This window comes from Ochotona curzoniae, unplaced genomic scaffold (assembly GCF_017591425.1).
Source record: "Ochotona curzoniae isolate NIBS_2020 unplaced genomic scaffold, NIBS_Ocur_1.0 scaffold_1852, whole genome shotgun sequence".
Taxonomy (NCBI): Eukaryota; Metazoa; Chordata; class Mammalia; order Lagomorpha; family Ochotonidae; genus Ochotona; species Ochotona curzoniae.
In genome coordinates this window covers 20,055,550-20,080,353 of record NW_024467087.1, presented here as the reverse complement: position 1 = coordinate 20,080,353, position 24,804 = coordinate 20,055,550, and the positions used below count along the sequence as shown (strand labels likewise).

At 39.0% G+C, this 24,804-nt stretch overlaps 1 protein-coding gene across 4 annotated transcripts in view; it reads right to left on the bottom strand.

Annotated features, from left to right (window-relative positions):
* THOC2 (THO complex 2) overlaps positions 1–24,804 on the bottom strand; it is an 85,245-nt gene that overhangs the window by 25,049 nt on the left and 35,392 nt on the right. For all 4 annotated transcript variants that reach the window (XM_041000014.1, XM_041000015.1, XM_041000012.1 and 1 more), the window contains exons 9-20: positions 24,669–24,761; positions 22,053–22,208; positions 21,256–21,428; positions 20,092–20,287; positions 13,701–13,742; positions 12,846–12,976; positions 12,648–12,749; positions 6,861–6,945; positions 5,550–5,643; positions 4,084–4,164; positions 2,147–2,243; positions 1,030–1,147 (exon numbers count right to left, since the gene is read on the bottom strand). In XM_041000014.1, coding sequence (XP_040855948.1) covers positions 1,030–1,147; positions 2,147–2,243; positions 4,084–4,164; positions 5,550–5,643; positions 6,861–6,945; positions 12,648–12,749; positions 12,846–12,976; positions 13,701–13,742; positions 20,092–20,287; positions 21,256–21,428; positions 22,053–22,208; positions 24,669–24,761 — 1,368 coding nt within the window. The remainder of the gene's footprint in view (positions 1–1,029; positions 1,148–2,146; positions 2,244–4,083; positions 4,165–5,549; positions 5,644–6,860; positions 6,946–12,647; positions 12,750–12,845; positions 12,977–13,700; positions 13,743–20,091; positions 20,288–21,255; positions 21,429–22,052; positions 22,209–24,668; positions 24,762–24,804) is intronic.

Below are 24,804 nucleotides of genomic sequence, written 5' to 3'. Positions count from 1 at the left end.
CACAAGACAAGACACAAAAAATATCAGCATGTAATACATAATCCATGGAACCTGATGTGAAAAACAGCTACACACAAATGCTTCACATTCTGTTCTAGCTTTTTAAAGAGATCAAAATGAGTCACATGATGGGCTTCTGGCAGATGTCAAGCTGATGCTTAGGACAACTGCACTCCTTAACAGTGCCTGGTTCAAGTCCCAACTCCACTTCCAGGCCTGCCTCCTACTGATGCACATCCTGAGAAACAGTAACTGATGGTTCAAGCACTTGGGGAAACCAGGAGGACCTTTTACGGTTCTGGTTGTTGCAGACATTTAGGGAGTGAACCTGCGTTTGGAAAATCTCTCCGCTTTGTCTCTATGTCTCTGCCCTTGAAAGGCATGCATAACATTTGGCAGTTGGCTTTATGTACTCAATACTAACATACTCTTCAGATTCTATACTATAACCAGGCATACAGTAGTATCTCCTCACCCACAGGGGTATGTTCTAAGACTAACAATGAATGCCTGAAACTGCAAACAACAAATCATATTCACTGCTTTTTCCTATATTCACACACATATCTGATACCAAAGTTTACTTTATAAATTAAGAGCAGATTAACAAGAACTAACAAGTATAATGGGAGATCAGTGAATGTAGATTTTTAGTTAACACATGAGATAATACAACACCAAGATGAGATGACCCAACATTATGATGAGTAACCAGGGTTGGCATGGTGGCATAACAGCACTGGCATCCAATGTGAGCGCCAGTTCTAGATCCAGTTGCTCCACTTCCAATCCAGCTCCCTGTTTGCAACCTGGGAAAGCAATGGAAGATGGCCCAAAACCCTGTGCCCTGTGCCCAGAAGGAGACCACAAAAGAAGCTCCTGGCTCCTGACTTCAGATCAGCTCAGCTGCATCCATTTGGGGAGTGAACCGGTAGATGAACTCTTTTTCTGTCCTTCTTGCTATAAAAACTGCCTTCCAAATACAAATACATTTTCAAAAAGTGAATAACTAAAAGTAATAATACTCACCTCAGCTTTTAGTTGCTCTCCACCAGTCATGGCCTCTAGTTGCTCCATTGTCATTTCCTCTGTAATTTCAATTCCGGCCATTTTTTGTACCACTTCTTTTAATATAAGCAGGTCAAAACTATTCAAAACGAATGGTCTATATTTACAACTTCGAACGTATGTGACAATGTCTTACAATTAATAAAATCCTTAAGTATTTACAGGTAAATATGTCATTCCTATCTCTCTGTAACTCTTCCAAACAAAATAAATAAAACACACACACACACACACACACACACACACAAAATCTCTCCCAAACTCTAAGCACTGATACTGGCCCAGAATAAGCTCAAGTTTACAAAGAATAAAGGCTCCAAGGCCCGGGACAATAGCTTAGTAGCATGCGCCAGGATCCAATATGGGCACCAGTCCTTGTTCTGGATGCCTGCTTGTGGCCTGGCAAGGCAGTAGAGGATGGCTCAAAGCCTTGGGACCCTGCATTCATTGGGAGACCAAAAAAAAAAAAAAAAAACAAAAACAAAAACAAACAAAAAAAAAAAAACAACTCCTGGCTCCAGATCGGCTCAGTTCCAGCTGTTGCGACCATTTGGGGAGTGAACCAGCGGAAAGAACATCTTTCTGTCTGTCTCTCCTCTCGGTAAATCTGAATTTCCAATAGAAATAAATAAATCTCATTAAAAACAGGTCCTTAAAGGTATGTAAACTTCATATTTCTTGTAAGTTCAAATCTAAAAATAAGTTTTAAAAATAATATGTTCACTCAAAACATGCTACTAGGTGTTCAATGAAATCATGGTCAATTAGAATCCAGTGACACAATCAACAGTGCACTGTGTTTCATCATAAATTATGCATGTACTAAGCTTACTAAGCTTATCAACAGGTAGTTGAAATAAGCAAACATGTCTTTTTAGTGAGTTAGGCATAATGATGACACTTTATTCTGGAGAATGGGTCTACATATCAAAGTATTGTTTCTTTTAATTATGAAATTCCATACAGGTAATAAAACAACTATTATATTGCTATATTGAGCCTACAACAAAATTCATTCAATACTGCTCCAATGTGTTGTAATTACTAATTTCACTTACATACCATTGTATATAATTACCTTTTGCCTGCCTTTAGCTGATTGGCCACGTATTGAAGAAGGCCAGCAAGATCAATTGGATATTTACGAAAGACTGCGCCACAAAAACTAGCCAGGCCTATATAAATTACAAACAAGAAAGGAAAAGTTAAAGTAGCTCATAAAATCAAAAGTTCATCATTTCGTCAATTAAGTCCATTTTTAAAACAAAGTAAAACTACAAGACTAAAATCATTAAATGGACTTTTATAGTAACTTTATTAAACATAAATGTTAATAAGCACTGTACATTGTTATTTAATCCTTTCAAGAATCATCTAAGGTTGCTATAAGCCTACTGAGAGGCAAATTCAGAACACACAGATCATGTTCATGTGGAGTAAAGTAGTACGCTGATTCAAACCTTTGGAGTCTGATTAATCATGATACATCAAAATCTCACAGGTTACAATAGTAACCAAACATATGCCCCTCAAATATTCCAATAAAAAACAATCACTTGCTTTATCTAGGAACATGCTACTAGTGTTCAAGGGACACAGAAAAACATAAAGTTCTGGTAGGCTGAAAAATAGACAAAAGACCAGTTTTAACTAATAGTCCTTACATTTAGTAAGGAGGAAATCCCCAGTCAAGATTAGAAGAGGAAATTCTATGAAAGCCATAATATATACCACTCAATCTGGTGGAAGATACAGAAAAGTAACTTAACTAACAAGAATCCCTTCTTGACCTTTCGGCTAAAACTGAGTGTTCAATAACTAAGGCAAATAGTTCAATGGGAGTGCAAAGAAGGAACATCTAATTCAGATTTATGGGTAATAGCATTAATATGTAAAGCTTTCCAAAGTAACTTTTAACTTGAAATCTAACTAATAAATAGAATATGGAACCAGTACATGATACGTTATGAAATATTCTAGAGAGAGAAAATAACATACGTAAACAGGCCCAAAAAAGGCACAAGTTCAGTGTTAATGGATGGTAGAATACTGGGAAGGTAAAAAGTTGGACAGCAAGGACCTGATTCCAAAATAAAGCACCTATATAATTTATTACGCCTTTCAGAATTTAAAGGAAAACCAGAAAATGACATGACAGAATGAAAGAATGGTAATTGGCTGCTAGAAATCAAAAGTACATGAAATAAAAAGAAATGTTTGTTGATAGCAAATATCTGGGTGAATGGAGATTCTAAGGTGGACTACGTCAACCATTGGACCTTGGAAGGATTTTCTCATCCATGGATCTGGGAGATCGACAGCATTTCAGAACTAATGAATCCACTTAAGCAGAGCCCTCAGAGCATGCTCCACATGGGAGCTCCTGAGATGACATCAGGTGTCCGTCCCCAGGCCCAGATACCGATGCGGTTAGGATGCTGGGTGCGGGTTCTCCCCTTTTCTCCTCCTCTTCCCCAGATACAGGAAGAAGAAAAAGAAAACTTGGAACCAACGATCTCATCCACTTTCCCCTAGTTCTCAACCCTTCCCACCATAATCAGCAATCCACATAGGTATGCATCCTTCTCAACTACATAAGCCTCATCAAAAACAAAATGTAATATAAAACATGTGGTTCATTTTTTAGTTAAGAAGCCAAGTTTTTCTTCTTTCACAGTGACTGGAAACTTCATATAAGGGAGGAAAGAAGGATTATTTCCCTCAAAATTACTCTTCCTAAAATTAACAGTTAAAAAGAGGATTTTCAACTCCCTAGGACTGTTTACCCAAATACCCTAGAGTCAACAATGATCTAAAGTTAGACACATTAGGATTTCATGAACCCCAATTTACACTAAAAAATTTGGTCACAGCTCTACAGAGCAAGCTGAGTGTCCAAACAGCCCCAAGAATTCTTGGCAAATAGACACACAGGAGTCTCAAAGAACAGGTAAGAGAATGTATAGCATTGCAGTTAACAGCAACATAAGGACACCTTTGGAAAAATGTACTTACTCTGCAGCCAGTTTGAGATGGTTGTGTCATCATGTTTCATTCGCTCCTTTTCTGGGTTGGCTAAAGCTTCAATGATACAATCTTTCATTATATTGAGGAAAACAATTGGAAATCATACCATCGGTAACAAAAGCCCTTTAAACAAAAAAAATACCATACACATAATGGGGGAAGCTTACTTCAGATTATTACAAATTATTGAAAAAGATATCAACTGTGGTATCCATATTTCTTCTTTAGCTTCTTTACCATCTTAAAAAAGCATAACAAAATCCAAAGATGTTTGTGAGGGACCACCACCATGGGAAAGTATATTAAGCCTCAAGCAGAGAATGGGCACCAATTCAAGCCTTAGATGGTCCACTTCAGATCCAGCTCTCTGTTAATGGCCCAGAGAATTGGAGGATGGCCCAAATACTTGGGCCCTTGCACAAATGTGGGAGACCTAGGAGAAGCTCCAGGTTCCTGGCTTTGGATCAGCCCGGCTCTACTCATTGTGGTTGTCTGGGGAGTGAGAATCGGCAGGTGGCAGATTTTTCTATCTCTGTCTCTATAAATCTATCGTTCAAATGAAAATAAATATTAAAAACACAAATGTTTGATAAATATAGCATCACCCCCTTTATGCAAGACAGATACATATGTACACACACAATCATTTTCAGTCTTCAACAGCCAAGCGTCAGATAAGTCACACACATAAACCTCAGATCACCACTCCCACATTGCTTAAGGAAAACAAAATGTTCACCGTTAAGATCCATGAAATATATGCCTGACTCGATGCCTCAGTGGCTAAATCCTTGCCTTGCAGTTGCCAGAATCCCATATGGATGCCAATTCATGTCCCAGCTGCTCAACTTCCCATCCAGCTCTCCCTGCTTGTGGCCTGGGAAAGCAGTAGAGTACGACCCAAAGCCTTGGGACCCTGCACCTGCGTGGGAGACCTGGAAGAGGCTCCTGGATCCTGGCTTCAGTTCGGCTCAGTTCCAGGCATTGTGGCCACTTGGGGAGTAAACCGGAGAATGGAAGATGTTTCTCTCTGCCTCTCCTTCTCTCTGTAAACCTTTCTAATAAATAAATTTTTTTAAAAAGGATCTATGAAATATGAAGCCTGGGGCTGGCAAAGTGTCACAGAGGGTAAACCCATAACATTGTCAGATTGCGTCATGGTTGCTTCACTTCTGAACCAGCTCCCTGCTAATGCACCCAGGAAAGCGGTGGAGGCGGCCAAGCACTTGGGCTCATGCACCTGTGAGGAAGGCCTGGACAAAGCTCCCGGATCCTATCTTCAGGCAGGCCAAGGGCCAGCCATTGCAGTTATTTGGGGACTGAACCAATGGAGAGCAAAAAAATCTGTCTCTACCAGCCCTCATCCTCCAGTAATTCAGAATTTAAAATGAAATAAATCTTAAAAAAAAAAAAGCAAAATGAAATCTACACATTGCTTCAACTTGAAAGGATACAGGCCAAGACGTCATAATTCAATGAAGTGAGGTATTTCAATGAATCTACTACAGGTGTTATTAAATTATCATACTTCTGTATTTGTGACAAGATCTGGAAGACAGCAACAAGAACAAAAGGCATTAACAAAACAATAAATAACATATACTATGCCAATTAAGTGACAGCTACATATTTCTATTTTTCAAAAGAAATAATGCTTGGGGCCAGTGTAGTGGGGTAATAAGCTAATCCTCCACCTGCAGCATCGACATCCCATCTGAATGCCAGTTCCTGACCCAGCTGCTCCACTTCCAATCCAGCTCTCTGCTTAAGGCCTGGGAAAGCAGTGAAGCATGGCCCTAGTCCTTGGGCCCCACACCCATATGGGGAATCTGGAAGAAGCTCCTGTCTCCCAGCTTCAGATCAACCCAGCTCTGGTCACTTGAGGCCCTTTGGGGAGTGAACCAGCAGATGAAGAACCTCTTTCTCTCTCTAAAATCTGTCTTTCAAATAAAATATAAATAAATCTTCAAAAAAGAGCAATAATTAAAGTGATTATTTTATCACTACCTTAGAGAATATTTTCCTATATTAACACTTTCCAATAAAGAAAGTGCCTAAAGTTGGATTTGTTAATGATAGGGACTACTTTTATACCAAACATTTTATATGCTTTTCTAAATGGAAACAGGGTGTATCTGAATCACAAGGAAATGCTACTCAAATATTTCTAAAGCTTAAAAAAAAAAGATAATAAAATAGTTTTTTAAGAAAATGTTTATTTAGGCCAGTATGTTAGCCAATCAGACTAAGCTGCCAATTACAACACTGTCATATCAGAGGGCTGATTTATGTCTCTGCTGCTCTGCTCAAAATCCAACTCCCTATTAATGTGCCTGGAAAGGCAACAGAAGCTGGCCCAAGAAACTGGGTCCCTATCACCCACATACCCACATGGGAGGCCAGGATGGGGTTACTGGCTCCTGGTTTTGGCCTGGCAGAGGCCCAGCTGTTGCAGCCATTTGGGGAGTCAACCTGTAGATTGGAAGATCTCTTTCTCTGTCACTCTACCTTTCAAACAGGTCTTTTCAAAACAGAAATAAAATGTGACAAACTATTTACATAAGAGCACTGGTACATAATACCAGAAAAGTATATTATATAGTAAGTTTTTTATATTTGGCAGCTTTTTAATGTTTTATTTGCTAAAATATATTTCTCCTAAAACTACCCAAATATGTTAAAAGATGCATTGTTCTATTCCAACTTGTGCCAATTTAAACAAAACATCAAAAAATTTCCTGAAAACAGTAACTCCAAAAACATACATAATCAAACAAAATCGTTGGATTGCTGTGGCTCAACTTTCCAATCTGTCTTCCAGAAGGCTTCACATTTTCCTTGGTTAGCCGCCTACAAGGGGAAAAAAAGGTGGCAAAGGTCATCTTAAGTAGCATTCCTATGGAGAAAATAAAATTCTTTGCCAAATATCCAAAATGGATCCATGAAAACAACTTAATTTATCTCCTTTACTACAGAACTTGGGTTATTTTAGTTAGCAATTCTCGCTGAGGGCACTAGGATTTATATATTAAAATCTAAGCATTTAGAATAATCTCCATGTTAAGCATTAAAACACTGTGCTGTATAAGTACACAAACTCTTTTAACAATCTATTACTTTAAAGGGCTCATTTATCAAGCTGGTGATTATCAAATGCAGTGTGACACAATGAAATGTTTCAAACCACCTGATTTAGTGACCCTAACAGATAAAGAGCTTATGCTGGAGCCAGTACCATGACTCAACAGGATAATCCTCCGCCTATAAGCATCAGCATCCTATATGGGTCCCACCTGCTCCATTTCTGATCCAGCTCCCTGCTTATGGCCCAAGAAAATCGCAGAAGGGGTTCAAGTCCTTGGGCCCCTGTACCCATGTGTGAGACTCAGAGAAAGCTCCTGGCTCCAGCTTTGAATCAGCTGAGCCCCTATCACTGTGGCCATTGAGAAGTGTTTCTGTCTCTCCCTCTTTATGTAAATCTGCCTTTCAAACCAAAAATACAAGTAAAACCTTAAAAAAAGAAAAAGTTAATGTTGTACTCTTAGCATCAGAGGTTCTCTGCTTTCCATAGTCAACATCAATCTTTTAAAAATAATTTCTACTTCTTTCTTTCCTATTTACTCTTCTGCTCAGCATCCTGTAAATTTATATTTCCGAAATTTTTATAAACAATTACACAGAATCTAAAATTTTACACTTCAAAACAATTACACAGAATCAAACTCTTCTGGTAAGTTTATTGCATGATTAATCCAGGGGGCAAAACTTGAAAAGGTAAAGTGAAGCAAGAAAACTTTTGACAGTGAAATAAATTATGAATTCGGTTCCAAACGTGGGGAATGTGACCATCCTTGAAGTATGGAGCTTGATAAAATTATCTTCAGGCATTTCTCGAGGCAAAATTGGCCTCTTGGTTAAAATTACCCCAGCATTAACTTCCTTCCCATCACAGTGTCTAGGGCCCAGTATCTTTTTCCACTTCCCCCAGCAGAGAATAAAGACTACTAGTTTGAAATTTTGGCTATGTTATAACTTCAAAATTACTGCCACCTGTCCCTACTTCTAACCCTGCTGTTACAGATGGCTTCCCCAGGCATCATTACTATCCCGTCTCTTTTTACTCCATTCCTTTCTGCCACCGTCACCCTTACAGGAGAAATAAACAAAAATTGAAAGAATTTTTTATTATGTATTCTCCTTGTACCATAGTGTCTGGAATATTAAAACAACCACTGAGCATTTTAATAATGAATTATTAAATTTCAATAGTAAGTTCATGTTTTAAACAATATTCAAATCTCAATTTCTGCAAGTACTAAATACATTCCATTCTCCAATTCAAGCAATAACAAAATCATACTGTTAAAATCGGGTGAATTAATTATGGCTTATAACAAAATTCCAAGTACATTATAAATCTTGTACGTATTATACTGTAGTAAATTTCATTTCATCCATTTACTTAATATATCTCCTGTGATAGCTAAAATTCTAAGCTTCAGGAATGTAAGAATTGTTGGCAGTTTCTGCTCTCTCAAGTGAGGTCCAGCTGGGAGGTAGATTTCAGAACAATTATGTTATCAATATAAAAAAATGGGGATTATATATCTGTATTATCTTGCATATACATTACAGTATCTGGGAGAATAAATAGGAAAAGTAAATATTAATATTTTTTCATTTTTACTGGGAGGATACAGGAGAGAGAGAAATAGCATGTACCCTTTTTCAGTTGTATATATTTGGGGGAAAAATCTAATTAAATGCATCACCTCACCAATTTATTTGTGGTGAGGATGCTCAAAATTAATTCTTTCAAAAATCCTGAAACATGCATTTAACACATCATATTAACCATAGTTACCACACAGTGTAATCGATCACTAAAACTTATTACTCCAATTAAAGTAAAACTTTGTTCTTTGATCAGTATCTTTCTCCAACCCAGCCTTGTTCACAACCTCAGCATTAAAAACCGAAGGAAATTCTGTCGTTCTCAACAATATGGATGAAACTACAAACTTTATGCAAAGTAAAATAGTCAAGGCACAGGAAGACAAATTTTATTTAAATGACTTCATTTAAATGCGGAATCTATATACCACTTAATATTTTACTGAAACTTAAACCAGGCAGACAAATAAGCTATTCAAAAATTAGATAATTTTAAAAACAAAGTCATGGCAATGCAGCTACTGAGTGGTATGCTAGCATTTTCAGCATAAGGGATATCAGTGGCACAGAACTGCCAACTGTGTTGGGCAGTATATGCTCAGAAAAGCCTCACAGCAGTGACACTGAAACCCACTCTCCAACAATATCAGCAGATGAAGACAATGGAGGTACAGAAAAACCTCCACAAATAAACAAAAACATATGCCAAGAGGAGAAGCTAGGGAGAAGCCAGTATACATAGGTACAGTACAGATGGAGCAGGAGTTTGACAGGAAATGAGGTTGGATACAGGGAGGGACAGATCAAGCAGTGTCTCCTACTTAGATCACCATGTCAAAAATTGACATAATCCTGAAACCAAAAAAGCATTACAATACTCAACTACGCCAGTGGGGGCAGGCATCTGATGCAGCAGTTAAAAGATACCAGCATCCCATTTCAAAGCATGTGGATTGGAGTCTTGGCTTTGCTGCTGATTGGATTCCTGATAATGCAGAAGCTAAGCTGAGAGGCATCAGATGAAGGCACATGTACCTGAGTCTGAGGGGGCACCTGGCAAAGCAGTTAAGATGCTGCATAGGATGCCAACTTTGCACATAAAAGTGCATTGGTTTGAGTTACCACTCTGCTTCTAATCTACCTTCTTACGAAGATGCATTCTGGGATGATGGCATATCTGTGCCACCTACAAGGCGAACTAGGATGGAGTTCTGGCCTCCTGGCTTAACCAGACCAGCCATGGCAGTTGTAGATATTATAGTTGGGGAGTGAACCAAAGGACAGATCATTTTTTCTTTCATTCATTCTCTCTCACCTCACCTGCTCTTTCTTTCTCTGCCATTCTCCCCACTCTCATTCCTCCTCCTTACTCCTTCTTCTATCCCACTCTCACATTTTGTAATGACATTCAAATGAAAAGAAACATAATTCTTCAAAAGTACTTTTAGTGCCAGCATCATAGCATAACAGGAAAAACCACCTGGTATGATAGCAGCATCTCATATGGTTGCTGGTTCATGTCCAGCTACTCCATTTCTGGTCCAGCTCTATGATAACAGCATGGGAAAATCAATGTCACCCATTTAGAAGACCAGGAAGAAAACAATACTGGCTCCTGCCTGGCCCAGTCCCAGCCACTAGGGTCTTGCCAAGAGTTGAACCAACAGATAAAAGATGTGTGTGTGTGTGTGTGTGTGTGTGTGTGTGTGTGTGTTGTGTGTGTTTAATTACTTCAAAGAGATAAATAAAATTTTAAATATAAAAAATAAATGTATGCCAGGCACCCCTGTGAGAAACCTAGTTTGAGTTCTGAGTTCCTCTCTCATCTTAGTCCAGACGTAGCTGCACAGCCATTTGAGGAGTGAACTTAAAAGATACAAAATCCCTCTCTGTCTCTCAAATAACATAAAAATAAGCAAATACTTTAAAAGAAAACCAACCAGGGTAGAGTAAAAAATGAAGCAGATTCAAGGAATTTAATAATGCTTAAGTAATTCACAAAGCAAATAATTCAGCTAACTTATTTATAAAGGCTCCATAAATATTTACTGTGATGGTTAAAGTAAAAACTGCTCCCGAGGGTGAACCTCTAGTAATATCATCCGTCTCCTGCCATAACATCACTGAGTGCTCCCTTTTCTATCCTCCCATAGCACTGGATACATACTACATAATGGCACCTGTTAAATAAGATTGTGGTGCTGGGGCCCATCACAATGGCTCAATCTTTCCCCTTCAAGTGTCAGGATTTCATATCTCACACAGGCAACCATTTTAAGTCCCGCATGCTCCACTCCCACCCAGCTCCCTGTCTGTGGCCAGTGAAAGCAATGGAGGACAGCCCAAAGCCTTGGGACCCTGCCCCTGCATTGGAGACCAGGAGGTAGTTCCTGGCTCCTGGTTTCAGATCAGCTCAGCTCTGGCTGTTATGGCCACTTAGTGAATGAATCAGTGGATCAAAGATCGTTCCGTTTCTCCTTCTCTCTGTAAATCTTCCTTTCCAATAAAAAGAAATCTTTTTTTAAAAAGAGAATCTCTTAAAAAAAAAGCAATGAAAAAATAAGAAAAAAAAAAAAGAGATCGTGCCCCTGCACACACCTTTTTTTCAAGTGGAGTGTGATTAGAGACAATTATAACGCAAAGACAATATCACTCCATACTCCTAACGCTATTATTAAAACAGAGGGTGTAATACCTTCAATGAGAATACCATTAAAATGCATGAATTTATATAAGGAATGACAAGTGATAATAAATAAGCTTGTGTAAAACACACTACATTGATTAAGGAAGACATAAACTGTTACTAATTTCAAATACAAAATTTTAGTATTAAAATTCTAATCTAGGGCCCGGCACAGTGGCGCAGTGGTAAAGGTCCTCGCCTTGCACGCCCGGGATCCCATATGGGCGCCGGTTCTAGTCCCAGCAGCTCTTAATTCCCTTCCAGCTCCCTGCCTGTGGCCCAGGAAAGCAGCAGAGGACGGCCCAAAGCTTTGGGACCCTGCACCTGCATGGGAGACCCGGAAGAGGCTCCTGGCTTCAGATCGGCATAGCATCGGCAGTTGCTGTCACTTGGGGAGTGAATCATCGGACGGAGGATCTACCTCTGTCTCTCCTCTCTGTATATCCACTTTTCCAATAAAAAAATAATAAAAATAAATCTTTAAAATTCTAATCTACCAGAAGTTAGATGTGAAATCATATCACTCTTACATCAACGACATGAAAGTAAAAGGACAAAAACTAAAAGAAATTTACCAAAATTCAGCTCCCCATGGGGAAATTTCTACATAACTTAAATAGACCATACAAATGTATATTTTAAAACCTTTCCTATTTCAATTTTTAATTGAGGACAGTCACATAATCTCTACTTCCCTGTACAACACAGTAAAGCAAAGGAAAGGCCACAGCTGGCTTTTGTTTAATTCTCATGAGGTTTTCAAAATTAAGGCTGAACATTAGCTAACTGAAAAAGGTAAATTAAATCCAGATATAATTTAGATTAATACAAAGAAAATAAAATTATAGGGCCCACACAATTGCTCAATGGAGAAATCCTCACCTTGTACATGCTGGAATCCCATTTGGGCACCAGTTTGTGTTCCCGCTGCTCCACCTCCCACCCAGCTCCCTGCTCATGGCCTGGGAAAGCAGTCAAAGACAGCTCAAAGCCTTGGGACCCTGCGCTCACGTGGAAGACCAGGAAGAATTTCCTGCCTCCTGGCTTCGGATTGGCTCAGCTCTGGCCATTTCGGCCATTTGGGGAGCAATCCGGCAGATGGAAGATCTGTCTCTCCTCCTCTGTAAATCTGATCTGCTTTTCCAATAAAAACACATCTTTAAAGAAAGAAAGAAAATAAATTACAACTTACTTCATGATATATTTGGCTCTGTCAATTGTTTGAGCTTTAACTTTTACTAAGAGCGGGTGACTATTATAAGTTTCATTCTTCCACTGGCCATACAGACGATACCTTAAAAATGAGATGAAGAATTAGAAAAGGTTCAATATTTAAGAGGTTAACATATCAGTATTAGTAGCAAGTAAAAATCTAAAAATACATATTTACCTATGCTGATAAGGAAATGTTTTAAACATTCCCCATAGTTCTTCAGACATACATGCATTGCAGTCCATCAAAGAAAGAGACGGAAGTAGTACTTGGTCAGTAATGCTAAGCAAACAGCTAAGGATAACTTCCTAATAAAGGAAAAGAAGAAAGTTATTGCACAGAGTCCATGCCAACCCACCCCCAATAAAGTCATAATAAGAAAAACGCCCTTCCTTGATATGCTAGCAAACAAAATCTAATTCCCACCCTATCCCTATCCTTATTTACGGGTCTCTCCAGCCAACACAAGGTGAGAATAAATGGTGAGCAAGGCAATAGTGATTTTTATTCCTCTTCCTACATAAACATGTTAAGTTTAAAAGGGGGGGGGGATTAAATCTTTAAAAATAGAACACTCCCTTATGCTGCCAAAAATGAAATTCAGCATATCGAGTATAAAATAGTTACACAGGTGATTAAAGCTTATTTACAATAAAATTCGCACTGTACTTAGGCATATATTGTACAGCAGGTAAAGACGCCACCTGCCAACACCAGCATCCCATATGGGCGCCAGTCACGTGCAGCCAGCTCCACTTCCAATCCAGCTCCCTATTAATGTGCCTGGCAATGCTACAAATGATGATCCAAGGGCCTGGGCTCCTATAACAACGTGTGGAATCCAGGGGAAGCTCCAGTTCTTGCCTAACCCAGCACCAGCTGTTGGTAGCCATTTAGGGAATAAATCAGAGGATGGAAGATCTCCCTCTCTCTCTCTCTATAACTTTATAAATAAACAAATGTGCTTTTTTTTTTTAATTTGCACTGTGCTATACCTAAATATTAGAACATTGGATTTTTCTACTTTCCTACCGTTTTTTCTTTATCTTCTTGCTTGCTTCCATCAGACTGAAACTAAAATAAAATAAAAAAATGAATACAATGCAGAAAGATCAGGAATATCTTATTACAATTTAGCTTTTAACTTGGAAAACCTTAACTTTCACATCATGGTATTTTAAATTTTATACATATGCAAACGCTAAATATAAGCTATTACAAAAAGTATTTTAAAACTTCACTATATTAACATTCACGCATACATTTTAGTTGCAGTATTCGTTTCAATTCTTTGTTAATCTCATCACAAACTAAGGCACCGAGAACCAATTCAAGTACTATAAAATTATCTAAATATTGTAAACCACATACCACAATAATTTACAGTTCATTTGCATTTCATGAACCAAGTTTTACTCAAGGTTCTATACTGAATTTGTTTAACGTGAGCTTCTCCTCCAGAAGCTGACCAAATACAAGTATGTTTGGAAGTTTATCATTTATTTGCGAAACAATCCTAGAAACCATCAGTGGAAAAGCATCCCTATGAGCAAATGCAGCCAGTCTGTGTAGCAATATACATCTCATGATTATCTAACCTAAAGATCATTTCAACACAAAAAGAAATCTTGGGGACAGTTCATGCAGTATTAACTCCCTATCAATTCCACTCTAGCCTGCCTTGGCCATATGCCCCCCGCCCTCCATGAGCGAGAATAACCCTAAAGACAGACATACCAGTGCCAACTGCTGAAAATCAGACTGGAACATATTGGAATAGTAAAAATCTGACATGAAGATTAAAGCAATACAGCTGGGAACTGATAGCAATGGGATAAACAAATAGCCATAACCCTAACAGAGGAGATTTTCATGTTTTCAAACATTCTCTCTCTTTTCCAATGTAAATGTTCTATTCTTTATTAATGTCTGCATTTGGGAAAAGGGAAAATCTACACTTTTTAAAAGAGGGATGGGGGGTAGAGGGACATGTGTTTAGCCTAGCTGTGAGGGCACTGGCTGGGAAGCCAGGATTCCACATCAGAGTGGCAGGGTTCAAGTGTCAGTCCCCATCCTGATTCCCCCTTGTGGCTAATGAGCACCCCCGGGAGTAGCAGGTGATGGTGACTCAAGAGCTTAGGTCACCGACAAGCACGTGGGAATCCTGGATTGCATTCCTCGCTCTGGGTGCACTGCGCTCTTGGCCTGTGCCTTTCCCTTTTCCCAACAAATTCTATATAATAAACTCTCGTGTATACAGCGCACTTTAAAAAAATCATGGATTGTTTGTACCTCGTCTATATTTGCCCATAAACACTTGCCCTACCTGTCTTTATAATAAGTTTAAATAACTCTCTAAGCTAAAAAACATAAAGGATAAACTACTAATGAAAGAATGAATTGTAATTTATTCCCAGAAGTATAATTCCACACCTTGATAAGAAATGTCACATGAAAACAGCTGCTCTTAATCCAAAACAATTAAATGTGGAAATGCAAATAAATATAAACATAGCATTCATCTGTGATCTGATTTCTTTAAATAGCAAAAGTTTAAAAAAAAGCCAGCTGCAGTTATAGAGATCCTCATTTTATAATAAGTATAACTTATTATTACAACATACATACATCAGGAAACTTAGTGCCAAAGCCACAGTGTCTTCCTCTTTGTGCAAAATAAGAACCGTAATTTAATGTTTGGGTATTATAAAAATGTCCTTGCAAAGTTTTAAATTTAAAATGAACACACAAACATACCCATATTTACCCTTCACTAGTTCACTCACAAAATTCTGTGTTAAATAACTTATAACTTATAACCAGTCTTGACTGGTGGGGTAGAAAACCCATCTGATTATCACTAAAATGTAAACAATGAAATTCCTTCGTAAAGGAGAGAAATGTGCTGGAAGGAAATAACAGCTATCACTTCAACATAACACCCAATATTTAAAGACAAAAGCTGATTAGAGTTTGTTAATATTTTAAAACAAATAAAAAAACTAAATGACTTACCTGAACGGGATAACTATGATCTTAACAATTCAGGACTATCCACATTTAACACTGTAATGTTAATTAATGTTAATACATTTACTTGAATTGATACAGTAATTCTGGGAACTAGATAAGGCAAATATCACAAGCGCATATCTTTGGCTTAGAAAAGGTCATAGGACTAGCAAGCAGCCAGCAGCTCATCCTGAAGAAGCCAAATGGTCCAACTTCTAGCCCTTCAGTCAAGTTGGAGTAGAGTCCTGACTCAAGGACGCCTTGCAGGAAGGCTAGGATCTAAGGTCAGTGCAGAAGATGCAAACTATGCATAGTCATTATCATCCTTAAAAGGCCCCTAACTTATCCGTAACATACACAGGCATGCCATCTTTCAGTTAAGTCTAGCACACGATGCTTGTTCCCTCACTAGCAAAAGAATTCAGTTAAGTGCACGTGAGATAGAAACAAGAGATGAAATCATTTCTTCGCAGTTAGAGTCAGGTCTCAGAAAAACACACTCAACACTAGACTTTGCTGTGAGATTCACCGAGAGATCCTCAGAAATGGAATGAAAACATCAAAAAGTCTTTCACCCTCGCTTCTGGATATACACATTAATTATTTTGATGGTATAGATTTAGTTACATTCAACGTCAATTAAACACAAGCACAGACCAATTGGAGTATATACACGATCTAAAATAGATACACTTCTTCTATACAGAAGAAATGTTAATTTGGCAGTAGCCTACACAACCAACACATTCAATCTCAAAAAGTAAGAGTAAAGAAGGACCACAAACACAACATCTCCTAATTGCTTAAAAAAAATTAGTGAACATCAGCCCCAAAATTCTAAAACAGGTTGTTCATGAACAAAAATCTTTAAGCCACTGATCTAAAGTACATTATTGCCACTATCAAGGATAGTACACCATCTACATTCTAGATTCAATAATACTTTGTACATTTTGTGATGGACCCAGAAAAATTACTGACATGAAAATCAATTCAGAACAATTCAGGGAGCACCCCACAGGTATAAGGACAGCTACATTACCACAACATAATTATGCCACCTATTACGTAATAGCATCTAATATGCAGTCTGAGGTATATATTGAACACATAAGTTCAGCGTTCTAACAATCACAAAAAGTTTATGCAGACAAGTGAAATAAGAAAAATGAAGCAAAACTACAACAGCTCTCCCAGAAATCCAAATGCACAGAATTCATCATTAGCCGAGAAGAAAACTTGGGGGTGAAGTGGGGGGGGGGGGTTGCCAAACATGAACCCAATTCTATAAACTGTGATGTGGTCCCTCAAGCCCCAGGAGAACTGAGCCAGAAAGCTAGATCAACAAAATGTCACAGGCCACAAGGTCTGCAGTTAAGTGGATAGCTGGGGGGGGGGAAACCCATGCGCATAGGAGCCCAGCCAGACTCCACACAAAGAGAGCCTGCTGATAATATGGATGGCTGCCTTTCAAATGCACAGTGCTTAAGTCTCTGAATGCATCAAAGCCTAAGGCCGCTGGATACTTATTTGACTAAGTACACTCCCACTGAAGACTTTTAACATCATCTGGGGGGGGGGACAAGGTATTAAGTCTGTATTTCCTGACTGCAGGTTTGGCACTTAAGAAGCTTCAAGTCACCACTCCATACTAACAGTGGAAAGCCAAAAAAATGAAAAGACAGTACTATTCTTGGGTCCACAAGAGAAACGCGATCACTGGGCAAGCGACTGCCCCAAATCAGAGCCTACCAAAGATTTACTGTTGGAACACTAGTCATGAACCCCCAGGCCTGATAAAAACAGGTGCAGATAGTTCTCATTTAAGGTTAATGTCACACCTGTTGCTGCGGAAAGCCCTGGGGACACTTCAAACTGCTGAGACCACCATGCACTGTGAACCTGATAAAGAAGCCTTTCTCTGTACTCCTCCCCACTGGACCAAGGATCCCCGGGGCACTCTACACCTCCCCCAACAAGAGGCCAAGGAAGACTGCTTGCTGCTCTAGAGGAATGCAACCCTGGGTCTGGGCAAGCTTGACCCACTCCTTCCCTCCCTGTACTACACCAATTCAGTCCTTCCCAAACCAGTCTTGTCTTACTTCAGTCACCTGCTAGTCTCCCTTGGACCCCAAAATTCTAAAATTTAACAATCACAATTTATAAGGAACAGAAACTTCTAAGGTAATCAATGACAAGGACACAACTCCAAGAACTGTCTAAAAAGCTCAAACCTCCCATACATTGAGGGGAGTGGACACTGCGAGCTCAATTTGGCTCTCACAGTGAATATCAGAGAGGAATATTGTTTCTAACAGAGAAGGAAAAAAGAGATCATTTAAAAATTTACCAGATCATTCTGTCCTCCATGAAACATGCCTTCAAGATAAACTACTCAGGGCCCAGCGTGATAGTGTAGCGGTTAAAGCGCTTGCCTTGGACGAGCCGGGATCCCATATGGACGCTCCACTTCCCCTCCAGCTCCCAGCTTGTGGCCTGGGAATACAATTGAGGACAGCCCAAAGTTTTGGGACCCTCCACCCACATGAGAGACCAGGAAGAGCTCCTGGCTCCTGGCTTTGGATTGGCTCAGCTCCAGTCATTGTGGCCACTTGGGGAGTGAACCATCAGATGGAAGATCTTCCTCTCTGTCTCTCCTCCTCTCTGCATATCTGCATTTCCAATAAAAAAAAATTAAATCTTTAAAAAAAAAAACAAAAGATAAACGAACCAGCTGGCATTGCACCAATCTCTTACTGACCTGTGGGAAAGAAAATATACAACTCGGGGCACAGTAGTCACCTGGGATAGAGTGGGGGTCAGCTCATACTAGTCAACTTCACTATCTAGAACAGACAGGATCACTAAAAGACCAACACCTTACCACGAAACTACACTAGCCAACCCCTGCCCCCCGCCAAATCATAATTACAATGCAATTAAAAGGGAAAACCGTTTGAGACAGAATTAAAGCATCCATCCTAGACTCAGAAAGATTAGGGATACATAAATTATCAGGACAGGCATTTAAAACAATGATAATCGGGCCCAGTGCAGTAGCCTAGTGCCTAAAGTCCTTGCGTTGCACACACTAGGATCCCATATAGGCACCCGGCAGCCCCACTTCCCATCCAGCTCCCTGCTTGTGGCCCGGGAAAGCAGTCGAGGATGGAACAAAGCCTTGGGACCCTGCACCCATGTGGGAGGCCTAGAGGAAGCTCTGGGATACTAGCTTCGGATTGGCTCAACTCCAGCTCTTGTAGCTACTTGGGGAGTGAATCAACAGATGGAAGATCTTCCTCTCTCTCCTCCTCTCTGTATAGCTGATTTTCCAATAAAAATAGAGTAAATCTTAAAAAAAAAAAAAAAGATAATTAAAATGCTAAGGGTTCTAAAGATACAACAGGAAGCATGTATGAACAGATGGGCAATGTAAGCACAGGGGTCAAATTCCAAGAACCGAGGAGAAATACGGAAATTAAAAACCCAGAGAAAGCTTTGGGCTATGGACTCCTGGCTCCTGACTCCAGACCAACACAATTCCAACGACTGTGGCCATTTGGGAAGTGTATCAGCGAGTGAAAGATAGATAGGCAGGTGAGGCGGGCGTTGGTCCCAAGGCTTTGGGCCATCCTCTACTGCTTTCCCTGGCCAAAAGCAGGGAGCTGGATGGAAGTAGAGCAGCCAGGACATGAACTGGCACTTGCAAGGTGAAGATTTAGCCACTGAGCCGTCACACTAGGTTCGCTGCTTAGCTTCTAATCAAATTACCTATTAATGCATCTAGGAGGGCAGCGAAGCACTGGGGTCCCTGCCACCCAACTGGAAGACCAAGATAAAATTCCTGGCTAATACCTTCAGCCTGGTCCAGACATGGATACCATTTGGGTAGTAAACCAGCATATGGAAGGGCCCAGTGCAGTAGCCTAATGGCTAAAGTCCTCGCCTTGCATCCACCAGGATTCCAGAACACCACCAGTTCTAATCCCAGCTGCTCCACTTCCTGTCCAGCTTCCTGCTTGTGGCCTGGGAAATCGGCTGAGGACGGCCCAAAGCCTTGGGACCCTGTATTGGCATGGGAGACCTGAAAGGAGCTCCAGGCTCCAGATCAGCTCAGTTCTGGCCATTGCAGCCAGAATCAGCGGATAGAAGATCTTCCTCTCTGTATAGCTGACTTTCCAATAAAAATAAATAAATCTAAAAAAAAAAAAAACCAGCAGATAGAAGATATCTCTTCCTCTCCCTGCTCCCTGCCCCGCTTCGATCACTATCTTTCAAATAAACCAAACCTTTAAATTAAAAAGCTGCATAGACGGTTTGATACGTGGGGTCACGCCTTGAAGGGGTACAAAAGTATACTCACATTTTCATTTCAAAATTTACTCTATTTGAGAAAAAAAAAAACTCTTACCTCCTTCATGAACGACTTGCCTATGCGCACAACTTTGGCAAATAAAATGGGATCATGAGAAAGGTGAGGACCAAGATAACAGAACATATTGAACACGTCTCTCCTCAAATCCTCGTACGTCTCCGCTTGCTTGGGTGCTTTCTTGTTTTGTAAAGCATTAACAGGTGAGCCTTTAGCACCTTTAGGAACACCAACTCTATTCAAGAAAAGCAAAACATTTAATAAGGTACGTATGTACTGTGTAATAGCTACCATTTAAACAGTCATCTTAATCAGTAAGTCGAAATTTCTGCTTATATTTCATTTCTGTATTTCAACTTTGCAGAACTGTAACATAATTCTTAACTGGTAGAAAAACACAGAAACAGCCGTTAGAAAAAAAATCACAGCTAAGAGAAAAATGCTTCAAATTAATGATTTCAGCAAATTTGAGCTCTAAAGTAACATTTAATATATATCATTTATTTCTAAACGTGAACACTATAAGAAATTTGGATATGAGAATGGGGAGTAACAGGATAGGTCTCTGAGACAGTAGAGAAGTAAAAGAAAAATATGGATAGAACAACACTGATTCAAGTCAATAAACACTCAGGATTCTGCTACCTAGGCAGAGTATGAGGGAGACAGCGGTAGGAAATGAGTCGAATCATGAAGGCAAGTGTGACAGTAAAAAACACAGAATGCAGAGCAGGTGTCCACTGCAGTCACCCCTCTGTAAGAAACCTTCACTTTCCACAGCCCAGGTGGCACTGAAGGCGGCGACCAGCAGCCCCGCAGGATGGCAAGGCTGGGTCTTTTGAGGCAGGCTCTGTTCTGTGTGCTGAGGTCAGAGCCACTGGCAATACTGCTGGTAAGCATTCAGTAAGTAGGCTGAGGGCTAGAGGGCTGGGCAACGCGGTTAAGCAAGACTGGTGACAGAAGAGCTCAGGACCTGTCCACTCCTCAAGAGCAAAGGACAAAACCGGAGAACGCAGTTTCATTCCTAATGGAGCAAACTCAACCTAGACATCAAAGCTATCATTTTTAAATTTCACAGCAACACGTGTTCTAGAAAATCTCATCTAGGCATTAGAGGACAATTCCCTCATTGAGAAAACATGCAATGTTTTCTTTGCAATCCTAAAAAATTTCTATCTCAATGATGAGTATATATCAACATACCTTCGGTAGAGAGGCTCGATTGTTATGTGAATGAGCTTGCAAATAGCAAGGGCTATTAGCTTATGCGAAGCTGCATAGTAGGGAGGCATCTGATCCATAATGTTCTGGGCATGTTGCCAATCACCAATCTTTAACAAGGCTTCCAATAAGCCAAGCTTTTGGTTGTCAGGTGGCTAAAAATAAGCAGTCATAACAAAGATACTTATGATGCAAGAAATCAAAAAAAGCTTCTTAACTTTTCAGTTTAACTACTGGGCTAAACAATAGACATCAAAATGAGTTGCCATTCATGGGAAACTCAACAACATTTTCCTCACAGTGCAATCCAAAATTTTTAAATGGGGGAGAGTTAGCAAGCACAGCTATGAAGGATTACAGACTTGGAATGAACTTTTACTTAATGCTACAACATGCCACAGGCAAGTAAAATTCATTCAAGAATCCCCTGAGGAGCCGAGAGATCATAATAAAAAGAACATACACACACACAATACATTATGTGGTTACTTAAAATACATTTGAAAGTTATTAAGTAAACAAATAGCAGCCTTTGGGAAGATGCCATTAGACTACCAAAACACACATTTGCTTCTTGTCTGTTTTCTATAATGCACATTATAACTTCTAAAAAAATAAGTTATTTTTTGAAATCTTTGCCAAGTCTCCATATTCCAAAAATCAGGTTTCAGCATAATCAAAACTAAAAAAGAATGCTTCCATAAACCGATCAATTAGAAGCAAACAAAAAGTATCTTTAACTCCAAAACACATTAATTTCACTAGAATGAACTATATACCTTATCTACTTTCTCGTCGTCTTTGTCCTTTTCTCTATCTCGTTCATCCAATTTTTCAGAAGACAATACAACCATTGTAAGTTTTCTAACAATCTGCTTAGCTTCCACAATCTCCCGTTTATGTTCATCCATAATACAATTATCAGCTGGAAGAAGCTAAAAAAACGGTTCATTGAAATTTCATTACAGTTAATAGTAACCATCTACTCAGATGAAAAGTAAACAATATTCTCAATTGACAACACTGCATATATGAACCAGCGGAAGAGCTTTCTGTATCTCCTTATCTCTGTAATCTAACTTTCCAATTAAAAAAAATCTAGTTTTTTAAAAAACTGCAAATAATTATGAAAATTATTTCCCTTCCACACAAACTTGCTATTTTCTTACAATCTGTTAAGTACTACATTTTTTAACATTTCTTAAAATCAGAAGTAAAAAGTTTTATATTTTATGTTGGTTGGACACTATAAAAGAACATAATACTGCAACAGTGATGGCTACCATGAAATTCATATTTTCCCCCCAAGATATCATGTATCTGTTGTCTTAAAAATAGCATAGATTTCACCTTCTAAAGTATAAATTACACAATAAATAAAATACTGCACACAGATCCAATTTAGGAGAGGTTAACTACTAACTTATATGAAGACTTGTAGGAAGTAAATCTAAATTCTCTAATTAAAATATCTCATGTAGAAAAATTATTAACTTGATATCATATTTAACATGAATCACAAACCAGTTTCTAGCTTATTGCAAAAGTGGAAATCTATATATTGTCAGCCTCATTAAAAAAACGGCTCAGACATCTGAGAAGTACATTTGTAAGAGTAGAAGAGTAGACAGCTGAAGCACGCATTTAATGAAATAATACTTATACAAGGAAAAAATGCAGTCCACAAACCGTTACTCGGTAATTTTGCTAGGTGCTATTACAGTGAGCAACCAAAGAAACGTTTCTGCTACCAAGAAATGCACTATTCAATAGTTATGATTAATGTAAAGCAACCAGAAACAATAAAACAGCATGAAATACAAAACATTAAAAACAGTACACAGTATCACAGTAATGAAAAATGAGAGGAAGAGAGAAGATTCACTACGGACTGGTGCAAGGAAGACTTCCTCCATTTTGTATGGCAATCACATTTTTATCATTTTATTTTCACATCTGGTGACAACTTCCTATAAATGGAAGAACTGTACGCTTGTTTTGAAAGGAACAAACTCTCAAAAGTATATTGTCACTGAACATAAACAATTATTATGTAGGGACCCTAGATATAACCTTTTTGAGGAAAGTATTTTATTTAACAATATCCTGAATATATTTGCTCCATTATTTCACTTTCATTCTTTATCCTTACATTTTAGCTACCTCTTACAAATTTGCTCTTAATCTCAGCTGAACTGTTGGCATCGTCATAGCACTTAATTTGCTTGCATTTATTGTTAACATCAGTGTTAAATTTATCATTGCATACTGCTTTTAAACTCATACCCATCTCTTGAAATTCTCCCTTTCCTAACCAGTCTTCCATTTTCTCAATTTGTACAGCACTTCATTCGTAAATCCTAAATGGCATTATATTTCCAAGAGAAAAATACTGATATCTTACTCTGTCATTAAAGCCATCCCTACAATGGGCCAGCAAGGTGGCTCAGTTACTAAATCCTCGCCTTACATCTGCCAGGATCCCACGTGGGCACAGCTTTCTGTCCCAGCTACCCCACTTCCCATCCAGCTCCCTGCTTGTGGCCTGGGAAAGCAGTAGAGGATGGCCCAAAGCCTTGGGACCCTGCACTTGGGAGACCCGGAAGAAATTCCTGACTGCTGGCTTCAGATAGGTTCAGCTCCAGTTGCCTATGGCCACTTGGGGAGTGAATCAGCAGACAGAATATCTTTCTCTCTGTAAATATGCCTTTCCAATAAAAATAATGAATACATCTTTAAAAGAATCTCTACAATTCATCTCCAACCGATTTGCCTAGCCCGATCCCCTAGAAATCACTGCAAGCTCCAACCCTCTCTGAGTGACCTGATGTTTCCACAAAAGGCATATACTAAAGTGCTTTCAAAAGTCTGACCTTACATTCACTTAATTCTACCCAAATTGTACCATCATTTAAGCCTCAACAACTCCTCTCATGTATCAAGAGCCCAGTTTCACATCACCATTTGGAAAGCTCTTCTAAACTGCTCCCTTCCAGATAGATATGTGAGCACCTTGTACTCTGAGATCAAACAGCACTTTGTGAATACCTCCAAAAGAGTACGTGTCACGTAATGCAAACCTGGGTCTTCTCCCTTATGATTACTTCTGAGTTAAAGACAAAGATTTACTCCAATCTCCAGCTAAAAACATGCAAGCTAATACTCAAAGAATTATTTCCTCAGAAACACTTAAGAACATAAACTTTATATCCAATCTGAAATTTTGTAAAGGTAATGAAATCATATTTCATTTGCATATTTTGCCAAGAAATCAAGCTCATTGAATTTAGAAATGCAAAATTGGGTTTCAAAAAATAATTTCAGAGCCTAGCACCAGCCTCGGAGTGCCGTGCGGCTAACTAAGCCTCTCTTTCTTAGCAGCCCATTTAACTTACATGTACATAGAGATCATCTAAGTCAATAAGATTAAACTGCAGAAGTACTGCTGCCACTCTGTATAAAGAGCACGGAGTCTCACCATTTGGTTCCTTGAAAAACAAAAGAAAAATTTCTTCTTAGCACATAAAATAA